Source organism: Zychaea mexicana, assembly GCF_025766255.1.
Source record: "Zychaea mexicana strain RSA 1403 chromosome Unknown BDB00scaffold_32, whole genome shotgun sequence".
Classification (NCBI taxonomy): Eukaryota; Fungi; Mucoromycota; class Mucoromycetes; order Mucorales; family Lichtheimiaceae; genus Zychaea; species Zychaea mexicana.
In genome coordinates, this window is record NW_026516695.1 from 248,417 (window position 1) to 264,369 (window position 15,953).

At 43.4% G+C, this 15,953-nt stretch overlaps 6 protein-coding genes across 6 annotated transcripts; 3 read left to right on the forward strand and 3 right to left on the reverse strand.

Moving 5' to 3' along the window:
* Nucleotides 1-2,879: 2,879 nt before the first annotated feature.
* Nucleotides 2,880-6,475, reverse strand: BDB00DRAFT_975053 (pseudouridine synthase). The gene is made up of 13 exons (XM_053129906.1): nucleotides 5,818-6,475; nucleotides 5,632-5,719; nucleotides 5,414-5,563; nucleotides 5,215-5,341; nucleotides 4,878-5,142; nucleotides 4,737-4,799; nucleotides 4,444-4,634; nucleotides 4,153-4,307; nucleotides 3,883-4,086; nucleotides 3,608-3,740; nucleotides 3,382-3,427; nucleotides 3,130-3,275; nucleotides 2,880-3,031 (listed from the first exon to the last, which is right to left on the reverse strand). Exons 1-13 carry the CDS (start codon nucleotides 5,997-5,999, stop codon nucleotides 2,901-2,903), a joined length of 1,881 nt encoding a protein of 626 aa, XP_052980191.1. The 5' UTR covers nucleotides 6,000-6,475; the 3' UTR covers nucleotides 2,880-2,900.
* Nucleotides 6,476-7,577, forward strand: BDB00DRAFT_821268 (mediator complex, subunit Med20). The gene is made up of 4 exons (XM_053123376.1): nucleotides 6,476-6,601; nucleotides 6,687-7,044; nucleotides 7,131-7,214; nucleotides 7,313-7,577. The coding sequence occupies exons 1-4, from the start codon at nucleotides 6,588-6,590 to the stop codon at nucleotides 7,514-7,516; spliced, it is 660 nt and encodes a 219-aa protein (XP_052980192.1). The 5' UTR covers nucleotides 6,476-6,587; the 3' UTR covers nucleotides 7,517-7,577.
* A 1-nt stretch (nucleotide 7,578) lies between these two features.
* BDB00DRAFT_821272 (uncharacterized protein) lies at nucleotides 7,579-8,968 on the reverse strand. Its single transcript, XM_053123377.1, has 5 exons — nucleotides 8,752-8,968; nucleotides 8,653-8,663; nucleotides 8,432-8,556; nucleotides 8,192-8,262; nucleotides 7,579-8,089 (listed from the first exon to the last, which is right to left on the reverse strand). Exons 1-5 carry the CDS (start codon nucleotides 8,871-8,873, stop codon nucleotides 7,699-7,701), a joined length of 720 nt encoding a protein of 239 aa, XP_052980193.1. The 5' UTR covers nucleotides 8,874-8,968; the 3' UTR covers nucleotides 7,579-7,698.
* Nucleotides 8,969-9,934: 966 nt separating this feature from the next.
* Nucleotides 9,935-12,265, forward strand: BDB00DRAFT_821274 (uncharacterized protein). The gene is made up of 4 exons (XM_053123378.1): nucleotides 9,935-10,299; nucleotides 10,382-10,556; nucleotides 10,665-11,335; nucleotides 11,425-12,265. The coding sequence occupies exons 1-4, from the start codon at nucleotides 10,087-10,089 to the stop codon at nucleotides 12,046-12,048; spliced, it is 1,683 nt and encodes a 560-aa protein (XP_052980194.1). The 5' UTR covers nucleotides 9,935-10,086; the 3' UTR covers nucleotides 12,049-12,265.
* Nucleotides 12,266-12,711: 446 nt separating this feature from the next.
* BDB00DRAFT_732962 (thaumatin) lies at nucleotides 12,712-13,281 on the reverse strand (the record flags this gene model as incomplete). The annotated part of the gene is made up of 1 exon (XM_053118346.1): nucleotides 12,712-13,281. A coding segment is annotated over one exon (570 nt), but the record flags the coding sequence as incomplete, so codon positions are not given.
* Nucleotides 13,282-15,115: 1,834 nt separating this feature from the next.
* On the forward strand, nucleotides 15,116-15,685 carry BDB00DRAFT_736396 (thaumatin; the record flags this gene model as incomplete). Its single annotated transcript, XM_053118393.1, has 1 exon — nucleotides 15,116-15,685. A coding segment is annotated over one exon (570 nt), but the record flags the coding sequence as incomplete, so codon positions are not given.
* Nucleotides 15,686-15,953: the final 268 nt, after the last annotated feature.

Here is a 15,953-nt window from a genome sequence, read left to right on the forward strand (position 1 = left end):
CTAATTCTGATAAGAGAAAGAGCGACACATACAGAATAATGGAGAAGATGGCATCTCCTACTTTTCTTTGCATCCCCCAAAAGATCCTACATGTATATTTTTATACACACAGTACGCGTACGCACAGAAAGAGTGCTATGAGTAGTAGTGCTACTCCTCCTCCTCGTTCTCTCTATGTATTCTCATATTGCACACTCATTGCCGATGTATACAGTATCATGAGGTAAGATGAATGTAAAGATGATGCTTGTATCCTGCTCAAAACCTGTTTTTCTTCCTATTCCTATTCCTATTCTTTTCATTCATTTCGGCAATATCCACGCGTCTCAGATGTACCTTTATTTCATATGCACCCATGTAATGTACGGTCAAGGGAAAAGATACATACCCCACACGTACCGAGGGAAAATGGGAAAAGATGTCAGCAGAGAGAAAGAGAGGAAGGCTTAGAGCAGCAACAACAATAACAACAACAGCGACATATTTTTTTTTTTTTTGGGATGCAGTCAAGAATAAAACATCTTGCACTCCAGACAACAACAACAATAAAACACCATGACAACAACATAAGAATTGTCAAGTGACAATGTAGGCTGCTGCGCGTAGGTAGTACATAAAAACAGAGATCTTTTTTTTTATCTCTCGATTTAGCGACTGGCGCTCTTTGTCGATGAACTTCTTTTTTCCGCCCTTTGAACCTTCGTACCCCCACACAATACATAAGCTCCCAACTCATCTCCTCGGAGATCCCCAGACTCTTTTGCTTGGCTCCAGGCGTACGCTTTTGAAGAAGGAAAACTCTATGCAAGTAATAATCGCCAATCCCATTTAGTGTGCTGATGAGGCAAAAGGAGCCCCCTTTCAAAAGGGGAAGGGTCGCAAAAGAAGAGGGCTAATAAAAGAAAGAGGATCTTATTTAGCCGACGGAAGACCGTGTATGTAGGATCAGTACGTGTTCCACTACTGCAGCTACTACATACCACCAAGTACATAGTGTAATTGCTGATGTGATGAAGAGAAGAGACAGATACCTCCCCCCCCCCCACAAATACACACACTGAAGCGCATACTCCTATAAGAAATAGGTGTACATTCTTTTGCATTATCTCTGTCAAGCAGGGAAGCAAGGAAGAAGAGGGGGGCGGGAGGTACACTTTAAATGGATAATTTGCAGCAGTGGTACTGTAGATAGCAGTAAGAGTAACACATCTTCATATGCCCCTTTCAGTATACCCTACCCCGAGAATCCATCACCACCTGCATCGGTAACTTCACCAATACGGCTAAGATCTTTCCTAATTCGCCAAAGAGTCTCTCTCCTTCCTTCAAAGAAATCCCCCAGCCCTCTCTTTTAATCTGGTATTGCGTGTGTGGGTCTTTTGCTTGCACTCCCTCTTTGGGAATATTCACACTCCTTTTAGGGCTTATTCGCTATATGCTTCACTTGAACACATCTCTCTAGCATGATGCTTCTTTAATGAGACTGGCAAAAAACAGGTGCTCCTTACACTGCCATCAATAATGCTCGACTTTCTGATGACCAATAATACTAATAATGCAACTCTTGGCTGTGTGTAAGAATGTCGGGTCTTGAGAACCAATTACAGTGCATACTGAATAGAAGAGACTGTTTTTCCAGTGCTACAAAGGCAGTTCTTCTGTTTTTTTGAGGACGATTCTCCTGAGCATAGGATTGACAGTCAGTGATCGTCGTTCGTCGTCTCTTTTTTGTTAATGCGGATCTGCGCTTTCCCGTCGTTTTTAGAATTTTCCAGGACGTGCGGCTTTTTTGCCTTGTGTTACGTGATAAGAAGACTAGCTTTTTTGGAGAATGCAAATGCGGTAGGTTCCACACAGCGAGGACATGTCAAAGCACAGCAGTTATCATTGTGCCCCTTTTTACGAGCGAAAGCGCTTCATTACTTATTCTTCTTTCACTACTGCTACCACGCCACTGTTGGAAGATTCTGTATATCTTTTTTCTTTTCCCCACCTTGTTTATTAAGAAGGAGTGGTTGGGGGAGCGGAGGTGGGCCAAGGAAAGGTTCGGCGGACCGTGCTCGATCCATCCAAATTCCTTGCTCTCTAGGTGGATGTATGATATGCATGTACCTTGAAGCACACCCGTAGAAGCCTTACTATGATTTGCCTGGAGGAGCAAGGGTGGTTTGAGAAAAAGAGAAGGAATAGGAAGGAGAATAGGAACCTTTTACCGCTGAGGGCAAAGAAGAGCTGTCGTGTGCTGATGAAGCAAGAAAGAGAGAGAGAGAGAGAGAGAGGGAGTAAAATCTCACAGACCAGCCCCGCACAGGCCATTGGGGTCCATTCTCTCATCCCTAACCGACGCACTGTCCCCCAATTCATTACACTAATGGAACTTGTTCCCCCCCTTCTTTCTATCCTTCTCTTCGCACATATACGCACGTACACGCTCTCTCGCTTGCTCTTCTCTTCACAGTTCATATGGTACGTACATCACCCTTGAAAGCATGAATGTATGATGTGAGTGCTGCCCACCACGATGACCCGGCTTACTCTCTCCCTCCATACTGCTGAATGGAATATTAACTGAAGGATGCGCGCCAATTTTCATGTGCCTGATATGGCCACACACAAGGTGTCTATGAATTACTTCCCTCCCTCTTCTCTTTTGCATCCACACATATGCGCCTACTGCGTGCTTGTGCGCAGATCGAGTAAGTTATCCGGTGCGTCAATGCATAACGCACGAACCGCATTGTTCAGCATGACCCGGGCTTTTTCTTTTATGATGGAACTTACCTTTTTTCTTCGTCCTGCTCCCCAAGAGAGAGTAAGCCCTCCCCCATCCCCCTGAGCAAAGAAGATTGTCATCCAAGCATTAAACGCAGATCAACAGTCGGTTTTGAAACTAGAACCTTTTATTCAGAGTGCTTAAGGCTCTTTTGACTACGCGAAGATGTATCATCTCGCAATACTTCGCGTAGCGCCATTGTTGCATACTGGCTAGTCTTTAGAGTGAAATCCATCCGTAAAGCCATATACTTTGCGCCTGCGTAAAAAACAAAGAAAAAGGGAGAGGATGAGTGAGAGAACAAAGGGCTGTTAAAAAAACTAGACAGAAAGGGTCCCAAACGAAAAAAGAATTACCTTCTATGCTCTGTGGTTCAGGCTTGCCGTTGATGCGATCCAAGTCCGTGTTACATAAATTGGCTTCAGGATCGTCATAACGTATAAATGAATATGTGAGATCGCCAGCCTTAGCTAACAGCGGTCGATAATCGCCACCCAAATCCCTATAGAGCATCATCATCATCATCGATGATCATGATTTAGTGTATGCACAATAATAGAACAAAGGAACAAATAATAATAATAGCAGAATGGGATACAAAGACGTACTTCATAATGCTGTCTGCACGAGCATTGAACTCTACACCGTCCTTTTCTATCTCAGAAGGTTAGAAAAACGGGATAATGAAAGAGCATGGGGGCAGTGTAAGCGTGTACGTGCCCAGGAATGCGCGCGGGGGGAAGGGGGAGAAAAGGGGTGTTTTGGAGGGATGTACGTGTATCTGCAAGTACGTGCGCGTGGGTTGTGTAGGTGCACAAATGTAATAATACTTACCGAGGAGTTCTCGATATAATTCACCCATCTCGTTCTTGGGGTACTGTGATCTGTGCCCTGGCACAGGGTACACCACATCCTCAATCGTATACGATCCCAAATCCTCATCCTTCAAAACTTTGGGTTTCTTTCGCTAATACGGTACAAGTGTCTGTGTTTAGTTTGGTCCCTCTCGCTCTCTTGCTCTCTTGCTCTCTCTCGAGAACCATCCGTTTTCTTTCCCTTCCCCTCTGATCTACTTTGAAAACCATCGATCCGTATCCAAGCACACATACCTCAGAGGGATTGCGACGACCTGCATTATTGTTGAGAACACTAGCTCGGTTGCTATCCTTGTTGTTTTCTGCTGGGGAAACAAGGACTAAATCGCCGACCAGCGGCTTGTCGCATCCAAAACGCTTGGCTCGCTCGGATACGACATGGTTCCATACATAAGATTGGTAGGCGTGCATATACATGCTCAACATGTGTCGTGGAAGCTGCTTCCATATGTATGGTTAATCGAAGGTTTTAGGTTGACCCATGGGCACATTAGTAAAACTTACCGATGTAATTGCCTTTCGATGGTTTTCAGGAGCACGCTTGTATGCGTTCAAAATGGCTCTCTCAGGTCCAAATCGTCCAGGAAACTTTTCTAAAGTTGCCTCTGGATCCTTGGTATCTTGCCATAATTCTCGCGCTTCAGCAAAGTCGTCTCGCTCTAGTAAAAATAATAATCAAACACAGATGATAGAAAGAAGGTAATCGTTTTCGTTTTGTCAAGCGTCAGTATAGCACACCCCTTCCATAATAGACGTTTTTGTTAAATCAAAAAAAACTACCAGGGATACACGTACCTCCAGGACGGGGCTTGAGAATCAAATCACAAGCCTCTTCAAAATCAAGTTTCAGTATCGCACGGCCGATTTCATGCGTCATGATCGTGCCTGTTCCGAACCGTTGCATACCGAAATAGTTGATGAATCCTTGATCGCGAAGTGAATCCATGGATTCGACAATCTTTTCTTCGGTGGCACCAGACACATCCCTAATTTAGCAATTAGCGGGAGGTGGAAAGTCAATATAAGGAGGCCAACGAAACGTACACACAGCATAGAGCGGGCAAAAAAAAATGAATTATATAATATACCTCAGGACAATTGTGAATCTGTTTCCACTCAAGTCACCTAGCGTCAATCCATTCGGTACGTAACTATCCCGCAAAGCGCAGTTCAGTTAGGTTCCCGAGATACCCCAACGTACTCTCTGCTATTTAAGGCCGTACACTTACTCATAGTCGCCGATATAAATATTATTCTGTTCCAGCTGCTCCTTGGCAAGGATCATCTGCTGCACTCTTCCCTTGGGGGCTGTCATCGTTTGCACAGTAATTGCACGTGCATCCTTGGTTCCAGCAGTGCCAATCCGTGAATTCTTGAGTTTGCCGTACTTTGCAATGATACTAATTGCCTTTGCGCTTTCAATACCAAACTTGTACACATGAAATTGCAAATACTCGCCACCCAGAGCTTTATAGTTCGGCGGTGCTTCTCTTGCTGTTGAAACCGCATTAAAGTTTATTATTTATGGTCCTGTATCACCAAGATTTTGCAATAACTGTATCTTACCTTGCTCTTCCGCATCCACAGCCCATCGCATGGTAAGTACGCCATCCTTGCATAGCGCTAAGGGCCGTTCTTTCGTCAAATGTCTGTCAACAAGCTTGTAGAAATCAAACCGTGCTTCCTTGGTGGACTATAAGAATAATAGCATATCATTCAGTAAAGTGTCTAACATCGTTACAAATCACGACTAGTTCCTTCCTACCGGAACAGAGGCCGACAACTCTTTGTTTTCTGATCCGGCCTGTAATAACTCGCGCAGTTGCTTTGCAAACTCCTCGTCGAACAGCTTTGCTACTTCTGCATCAAATTCGGCTTCGTGCAAAAGCTCTGTCGCCGCAGCTATTTTGCGTTTCTTTTGGGAGTAGAATTAGCTATTACTATTTCTCACTATTTTTGGGAGTAAAGCACTGCTTTCTTTACCTTTTCTTCGATAATCGTAGGCTCCATTGACTCGAGAGTTACAACGCGTCCATCAAGATCAACTTCGTGTACCAAGAAATCCTCAATTCTGAAAAAGCAAAAATATGTCGTATCAGATTCTTGTCGCACGAAAAAAGAGTCGACATACCTCTATATAAGCTATTCGCATAATGCCTGAATTCATACCTATTTTTGATGATTCCGCGGAATCCCGGAAGCGATTGATTTACATAAGCAGTGATGCCGGCATCTGGTTCTTTGGGTTGGAAACGTGCTCTTTTCGATTCGCTTTCATCGTTATGCGACTCGGCTCGTCTTTTACCGAGAACGCTCTTCTCGGAACCTTGCCTAGAAAATATATTGCCCATTACACAAAAGAAAGGTAGGACACGATGTCAGATCGAACTCGCAATCACATAAATTTTTTTTGTTCTTTAATTATACGACCCAATGTCCGCAACATCACTGGCAACAGCAACGACTTTTTTGAATATCGAAAATTCATTGTACTGTTAATACGAGAAATCAGTAATAAGGTTTCACCACTTGGCTTGATAAATGTTGCTCAATATGCTCCCATTCTTCGTTCAAGTACTGTTTAATGGCTACTTTATATAATATGTTGGCGAGTTTCCGGACAGTTTGATGAGCCACAGAGCGACTTGCATGGTGACAATTTCTGTTGGAGTGACTTTTAGTTGGGAACACTACATCGATGCTGCAAGTGGAACATGTGTTTTTGTTTGGAATAGCGTTGCCACGTTACGCAAATATCTCAGAATGAACACATTCTTTCGTTTGGAATAGCGTTGCTAGGTCTAAAGCAGATATTGCAAAGTAAACCTTGTATATATGCTGTGGTTAGTGTGGGGTAGATATCCCGCTAGTGGGCGGCGTTATATAAGCACCGAGCGCAACCCCTTTTACCTTACTCGCTCTCTCTACAAACTAGCGCGATGGTTGTAACATGGTTAGATCTCTTTACTTATTCCCTCTGTTTCTTGTAATTCTGAGTAGAATAACTTTGCGTTCCAACTCATACTCAAGTAATCTAGTTTAGTACGATGGAAAAATGCAACCGGCATGCGCGATCTTTCATATATCCAAGAACATGTCACGAAGTCATTACACGGCAAAAACACTGGCCCATGGTCCCTGGGTGTCAAATTATATAGAGACATTGTTCAGAACAGCAACGCACGCGGCTCACACCAAATGATGCAGAGTTCTCTTCATCAGCAACAAAACCAAAAAGACAGCAAATTAATGTACCAAGTCGCGCTCGGACAACAGCCAGGCCAGGTTTATTGTATGGTGGATGGAAGCGTGGTCGTTGAAGCCGAGAAGGAGTTGGAGATCATTTTGTCTCGATTAAAAAACCTTTGGATCATGCGACATAATGTTGTTATTGAGGTAAAGCATTATAGGAAAAGGAGGATAGTATTTACGATACATTAGACGGATTTATGAAAACGGCGGATGGATGTATACGTATTTAGGGCACAAGTTTCGAAGTTGGCGATTTTACATTACGAGTAGCAAACATTCTTTTGGGATCGACATATAAAGGCTTATTGCTAGAGGTAAATAGAAAAGAAGGGAAAGGAAAGGAAGAGTGGCTCGCGGCGTTGTTCAGTCGCCTATACATGATGATTAAAGATACCTGGAAACAATCAAACAGATCAATTATCACCCATGCTCAGCACCCAACATGGCCACCGATTTACTTCGCGAATTCGTCGAATCTGTCGTCCCACCCACTGCACAATTATCTTGTGAATACGAATATGATTACGAACTTGTCGGGTTAAGCAACCATGATTTCAGCACAGCTCACACCGGATACCAATACATGATGCTTTTCCGCAACGACGGTCTCTTGTAAAAAGGAACACATTGTACATTTTGATTAGCAGTAATTAGTAAAGAAAAAAATGCATAACAATGGTTTTTTTAACTCAAAACCTCGCACATTTATTAATGGTATATGCTAAGTACACGAAATTGAAAATTTTAAAGAGTGAATGAAGGGGTGAGTAGCTGATGGGGTTGCGAAATCGCCTTCATTTAAGCAAGCAAGGCACCAGCAATAATGGCGGGAACGGCCATCATGGAAGCAGCCAATTTGAAGGTAACAGCAGCAGATTCAAGGTCTTCGTCTTCCTCCTGAGACTCAGAGGTGGTGTTCTCTTCTTCCTGCTTCTCTTCGGGCTTGCTTTCCTCTTGCTTCTTCTCTTCTTCCTTCTTCTCCTCTTCGGGCTTGCTTTCTTCTTGCTTCTTCTCTTCCTCCTCCTTGTTCTCCTCTTCCTTGGCAGCAGGGCTGGACTCTTCAGTCTTAGCGTCAGAGGACTTGGCGGGCTCAGAGCTTTCAGCAGCGGAGGCATCAGCGTTGGTCGATGTAGCATCGTTGTTGGCAGTGGCAGCCTCAAGAGGGAAAGCCATGGAGAAAGCGTTGGCGCTTTTCACAAGGAAGAAAGAATATAAGTCAGTTTGAGGGAACAGCAAGAGACGAGGATTTTCCAAGCGCATTCTATCTGTAATGTTGTGTATGGATACTTACTTTCTGCCCTTGTCGCTCACGTAGTCAATGCGGAAAGCATAGTTGCCCTTGGGATCAGAGTCAGCGGGAATCTATGGAAGCATATATTGAATGGAAATATCGGATGGTAAGTACGAGCAAGAATGCCACGGACGTAATTATTAAGGTTACACTTTTCGACACCCCCCGATGTTAGCATGGTTCCCTAAAAGGGCTGTCACGCCACGAGGGGATGCCCAGTTTCGGGGAAGCACAACTGACCTCGAATTTAACTTTGCCGGCATTGCCGTCGGCCTTGATGGAGGTACCGGTAGGAAGCATGCTCTCGCGACCATTGCCTTGGAGCAAGTGAATGGTGACTTCTTCATCAGCGCCATTGTTCCACTCTATTTTAGTTAAAGGGAAAAAGCGATAGTAACTATTAGCTATCATCGTGGCTGATTACGAAAAAGAAAAGCGTATTTAGTAGCTGATTTGCTTACCAAAATCGAAACTACAGGATAGATAGAGAGCTCGTTATTATAAAGAACGGTAATTACAAGGGGAAAAGAGGGTCAATCATCGCCTATGTATCAACTTACGGAACGCCAGCCTTGACGGGCTCACCAGGGGTAGGCTTGATGATGAAGTAGGGCTGGTCCTGAGCTGCAACCATGACAGCAGCGAAAACGGTGAAAATAAGGATGGAAAGAGCGGCCTTCATGATGTTTTCTCAGGGCAGTATAAAATACAAGGAATGAAAGGAATGGGGGCGGGTTTGTAGGGTGTGTAAGGATTACGAGAAGGAAAAGTGTTTCGTTGTTTTGGGAGGATTTGTTTTCTGATCAAGTTGGCAGGCTTTATATACGCAAGCTGGCAAGCGCACAAATTCACAGGCCGCCTTCCGCTTTTTCTGTTTATCTTATTCTATCTCGCTATGAAGAGACATAAACTGCGTATATGTAATAAGAAGGCTTTTAGGAATTCCTGGCTGTATAGTTTGTGTAGCGTGGCGGATTAAACTACTCTTCCTGTGCTTCGTGAGTCCGAGTTTGAGAGATGTGTATTACTTCCAGAAAAAGAGATCCATGTGTTCTCCGTTTAATGCATGTGGAGTTATTAGTGGAAGAAAAAAGTATCCAGCAACCTTAATGATGCTGCCATTGTTTTGCTCAACCGTACAACTAACTTTTTAGTTCCAGTGACATGTCTGCATTGGGTATCTGAAAGTTAACCTCGTCAACGCATCATTTACTAATACTAGCATTCTTTAGCAAAAAAGAAAAAACCTACTATACGAGTCAACACTGTCACACTACACGAGGCAAAACAGTAAATATTCTGCTCGTTCCTTGCATGATGTGTGGAAATGAAATGGGCAATGTGTCTTTGTACTACCGACTATCCCCAAAAAGAATTAGCTACGGTCAGTCGGATAATCGCGAATGATTTGCATGAAGCCTTTCATGAGCCCATCAATTACATACAATATATGATATACGATTCCACTGATTCGATCAATACATTTGACTTGATGGCGGAGCGAAATACAACATGTTCTTTTCCTTTTCTCTTAAAATACGACAACAGTGATACAAAGTTGCACGTTTTTTAGTAAGCTTGGAAGAATCCTTCCGCTGGCGCTTAGTACACCCAATACGTGTGCCTCAAAACGGGCTTCTTCCAGCGCTTTCAATTACTACAGGGTGATCGGATTGAAAAAAGGGAACTAAAAAACCGGGCCGGATCCACTTGAATTATCACACCATATCAAATCAACGAATCGAAAAATCGATCCATATCTCAATATGAAACATAGACAAATAATTATCGTTACTCGGCCGTGCGGAGAAGAACCCTGAATTACTAACCGGTCTGTCCTACGTTATTTCACCTGCACACTATACCTATAACTCTCGCTGTAATCCGTTTAATTCATGCCAGAGCTGTCCAGGAAACGAAAATGTTTATCATCATCAAGTCATTCAGTAGTTTTGAAGCGACCGTACAACTATAAACGATTAGACTTTACCAAATCTTTACTCTCAAATGAACTGGTTTTGCATATATTCAGTTTCCTATCAGCAAGCGATCTTGCCCGATGTGCGAAAGTCAGCACAAGTTGGTCTCGTCTTGCCAACGATGAGACGGTAAGATCTTTCGCACGGCTATTTTTGACAATTATAGAATAAGAAATTGACTTTCTTTACTCTCTCTCTCTCTCTCTATCAGTTATGGAAGCCCTTATTTTTACGCAGGTTTCGTAATCCGTTGCTGGTCGACATGAAGGAGCATCCAAAATTATTAAAACGATGGTCCGAACGAGCACACTGTCGTAATCATAGTAAAAAGCGAGCACGATTAGAATGGAAAAGCATGTACAAGACGAATCACAACTGGCGATCAGGTATATTAGACATGAATATATATGTATATAGATATTTCTCTGCTCTTGCTTCTTTTATGACCTCGTTTTAAGGTTGACTGAACATATGTCTATCATAATTGTCACTAGGAAAATGCCGGTTGACTTGTGTTGACGTTGGTGGCGAACAAGAAAAATCTGTTACAACAGATAGCGTCAGCAACGTTAGATCTTACGTTCAATTCGCCCACGACATATTATACATTGCCTACACAACAGTGCCATTGATTGAAATATGGCATATCAAGAATAGTCGACATCCGGTCATGCTAAGACAACTCGAGACGACGACGACGACGACGACGACAACGCCGGTATCAAACATAGAGCAAATATCATGTTTAAAACTGGATACGTCTACACTTGGCCTCCACCGTTTGGTCGTTGGTTATGTCGGTGGAGGATTGTCGGTTTGGGAAATCAATTGGACTGACAGTGGCCGTTGCTCTGCGTCAGAAGTAGCCGTATATACGCCCAAGGTAACGAGGATGGGACGAATTGTATCGATTGGTGTATCTTATCCGATGCTATTGACATGCTCGTCGGATATGAGATTATCTGCATTTTGTCTCGATAGCTCCTCTCGCACGAGGGGCAAAGTTACTGCACAAGCACGGCTCGTGTATGAGCTACAGAGCCATATCCAATGGAGCCCGATATCAGTGGAATTAGACAAGTTGGATCATACAGAGAATCGTTGGCGGGCAATGATATGTTTTGGAATGCCCGTGGGACTGAATACTTACTCAGTTGGTATACAGGTAAGCCTTTGAAATTCAAAATCAACCGTAATTATCGTTTTTGATCCAATTTTCTAACGTTCTATTGTCCATCCTGTTTACTGTTATAGGAAGTGATTTTATCGACGGATACGTTGATTTCATCAAGGCATTGTGCCGCCTTAAGCCAAGAAGATTTATTTTTTGCATCACCACTTTCGAGTCATACGCTACCCGAATGTTCACAGCAACCAATTACAGCCATTAGTTATTCCGAACCGTACCTGATTACGGCACATGCCAATAATACGATCAAGCAGTACTACGTCCGGTTTTCGGAGAAGAAGATGGAACTTATCTATGCGCAAACATTGTACGGACACACATCCAAAGTCAGTGCACTTGCCCTTGATGCATCAATAGGCAGATTGGTGAGCGGCGACCGATTCGGGCTTAAAGTATGGGACATATCGTGCAGCGGAAGACTGAATGTGAAACACGACGAACCAGGTAACCATAGCAACGATCAGGTCGCATTCTATCAGCGTCGACGAATCACTGGTACTGAGTATATCGTATCCATCGACGGAGCAATCGAAAAGACCACATCAAAAGACAATGTGTCTTTTCGAGATATGGAGTGGCTGCAGTTTGATAGCGATAAGATCGTTGCAGTGGTCCGGGATGAAAGCAAAGTCAACAGCGAACGTGAAAAGGTTTCTGTGCGTATCTGGTCCTTTTCAGATGCCAGCTAATTCTTTTCACAAATATTTTGTACATTATGTTTAAATATATCTACATATATAATATTTAATACATGGGTTATCTTTACAATCGGTTATCATACCGTCAAGCTGCAAGAACACAAAGAACGTTTGTCAAACATTTTGCAGTGCCTGCAGCACCTGGTTTACAACAAGCAAAATTTTGTATGATCCAATGTTGCTGGACTTGGTGTTTATTACAGTATTATTTTGACATATCCGCGCTTCTTTGTGAGCAAAGTTTTGTCTTCGATAAGCAGCAATGATATTTAATCCACAAATTACATGTCTAGAATGTACTATATTTCTACATTAATCAGAAATTTGCTTAACAGACGTAGAAATTGCGAAACAGGTAAGTGGGAGGTAGATTGCATAGCGCGGTTAAGAAGCTGCAAGTTTAAAAACGAGCCGCTCAAACGGAAGTACTGAACTTAAATATTTCTAACCCCACGGTTGGCATTAACTCTTATCCATTCATCATTTGCAAAGCACTTCCAAGATAGACATCAGAAACACCATACAAGTATATGTAGTAGCATCAAAAACTTTTATATTAGAAAAATTTGTGAATACCGTATGCATAATAGACTATATAGACCAGCTATATGTTCATAAAAGAGATATCAGATACAGTGATTAAGTATTTTATGGGCAGAAGGTAACAGTATATTTGTTGGCTTTGCATCCAAAAGTGCTCTTGGCATCATCATAGGCATAGCTGTAGGCATCAGGGCAGCCAGACTTGAACCCATCGGCGTATTCACTGGCCTTGCACTTGTCGGGAGAGTTGTAATCGCCTGTGCAGCAATATTCGTCGGTGCCAAAGGCAGCGCAGGCACTCTTGCAGGCACCATTGTCGCCCTTCAATTTGTCAGGACACGATGGGAGGCTTGAACAAGTAGGCGCGCCACAGTCGTAACCATCGCCGGACTTGCCTTCGGGCTCGATGCTCATTGGGAGGTTGAAACCATCAACAAAGGAAATGTCATAAAAATCGCTGCCTTCGTAACCCTTGAACAAAAACTCGGCAAGCGAGACAGCAGAGCCATAGGAGCTGCAATCACCGCCTTCACAGCCCCAGAAACGACCAGCCCAGTTGGAATCGACTTGGAATTCATGGGATGAACCAGCAGAGACATCCTGGGATTCTTGAGCACCGCCACCGTTGGTAAGCTTGTAAACCTTGAGATTGTTGCTGCAACTGTTCTTGACAGTAACAGTAACATCGCCATCTGATGAGGTAGAGTTACCACTGCTGCTGCTCGAAGCAGAGGCACCAGAGGAAGAGGAGGTAGCAGAACCGCTAGACGATGCGGCTGAAGGAGATGAAGAAGCAGTTGCGGTAGGACTTGAAGAAGCAGCGGCAGAGGATGTGGAGTTGGTGGGAGCAGCCAAGCTAACGCCAGCGATAGCGAGGATGGAGGCAATCTTGATAATGTTCAACATTATTGTCCTTTTTGGTATAGAGATTATGTGATGTGAGGATTCGATTGCTATCGCCTCTCTCCCTTTTATACCTTTTTATCTTCTTCTCCGTGCCTATGATTACTTTTCTCAGCCAAGCGGTTTAAAGACAGTGAAACATAGGATCCAGTTTGTCCTGTAGCAAAATGATACTCCATAGAGAAAAATAGCGGATAAACAAAGAGCATCCAATAGCAGTTGCGTCCCAGGACTGCTTAAGAAACTAATACTCGATACTGATACATCTAAAATGTGATGCATTTTACTTATGGTTGTCCTATTTGATGGAAATAAAAAGTAACTCAATTTTTTTGCTGACTATCCTACAATCTCACCAAGAAAGGTACAAACTTTTATGCATTACAAGCACATTGCTACCGTGAGCGGTAGAATAAACACCGCTGCTGGTGTGCAGCTGGATTTTAGCCAACAGAAGTCATTAAATTTGGGCGGTCCGAATTGTTGCACCGTTGCCCTGATCAATGGTGCGACAGGCGGTCTGGAACGATCAGTCTATCGCCAGGGTTTTACGTCGCTGGGTTATTAGACATCAGGAACGACAAACAGCGGCTTTGTCTCACGAATTCGATTGGAAGCACGTATTGTCTTAGCACTAATTGGTGCTTATACTTGGTAAAACTGAATTTGACTTAAACGAACGTTTCCTTACATCATTTGGAAACGAAATTTGACACTAAGCGCAGAAGACCTAAACCAGCAGCAAGGTGAGGAAAAGATTTGGTATCGACTGTCTTTAAATACTCAGTATTCAATATCATTCGTCCAAAAAAGTTTGTAGTTAAACAATAGATCTACTACCAATATATGCCGCTTAATAGATTTGAGCTTCTTGTCACTAGTTTTGGCAGTCGTTGGGAAGTTAATTGAGGTCGTCAGACAGCATCGTAGCTTATAGTAAAAGACACTAAGTTTGACGATGGGCGTGTGTGCTCACTGCGCTATACATCGTCGAAGTGGTAGCTAGATGACGCAAAATAGGCGAGGCCCAAGTTAAGTAATTACAGGAGACCCACTCAGTTTACAAATCCACTCAACAGCTGTAACAATAATAACTCATGCTGCAGCGGAATTCAATGCTATCATACATGCTTTACCGGAATCTATTCGTTAATCTTTGATTTACATAATCTGTTTCGGCTCCATCCAACGTCATGAAACTGAAGGCTGGCTTTCTGACCTAAGAAAAAAAAAGATCGACACTGGTTTCACTGTCTTTGAAGGTCTTGGCTAGTTCAAAAAGTCAGGGACCAGCGACGGATCAGCATATAAATAGGCGTCGATCAATCAGGGACTTCACTTCTTCATCATCACACATTCAGTTCTCTCTATACCAAAAAGGACAATAATGTTGAACATTATCAAGATTGCCTCCATCCTCGCTATCGCTGGCGTTAGCTTGGCTGCTCCCACCAACTCCACATCCTCTGCCGCTGCTTCTTCAAGTCCTACCGCATCTGCTTCTTCATCTCCTTCAGCCGCATCGTCTAGCGGTTCTGCTACCTCCTCTTCCTCTGGTGCCTCTGCTTCGAGCAGCAGCAGTGGTAACTCTACCTCATCAGATGGCGATGTTACTGTTACTGTCAAGAACAGTTGCAGCAACAATCTCAAGGTTTACAAGCTTACCAACGGTGGCGGTGCTCAAGAATCCCAGGATGTCTCTGCTGGTTCATCCCATAAATTCCAAGTCGATTCCAACTGGGCTGGTCGTTTCTGGGGCTGTGAAGGCGGTGATTGCAGCTCCTATGGCTCTGCTGTCTCGCTTGCCGAGTTTTTGTTCAAGGGTTACGAAGGCAGCGATTTTTATGACATTTCCTTTGTTGATGGTTTCAACCTCCCAATGAGCATCGAGCCCGAAGGCAAGTCCGGCGATGGTTACGACTGTGGCGCGCCTACTTGTTCAAGCCTCCCATCGTGTCCTGACGAATTGAAGGGCGACAATGGTGCCTGCAAGAGTGCCTGCGCTGCCTTTGGCACCGACGAATATTGCTGCACAGGCGATTACAACTCTCCCGACAAGTGCAAGGCCAGTGAATACGCCGATGGGTTCAAGTCTGGCTGCCCTGATGCCTACAGCTACGCCTATGATGATGCCAAGAGCACTTTTGGATGCAAAGCCAACAAATATACTGTTACCTTCTGCCCATAAAATACTTAATCACTGTATTTGATATCTCTTTTATGAACATATAGCTGGTCTATATAGTCTATTATGCATACGGTATTCACAAATTTTTCTAATATAAAGTTTTTGGTGCAATACTAAATATACTTGTTTGGTGTTTCTGATGAATGGATAAGAGTTATTGCATAGCTCAGTACTTGTGTTTGAGCGGCTCGTTTTTAGACTTGCATTTGGGTGGTGTACATATAGTATGATAACAGTCGACAAATACTCGTTGGCGCTTAAT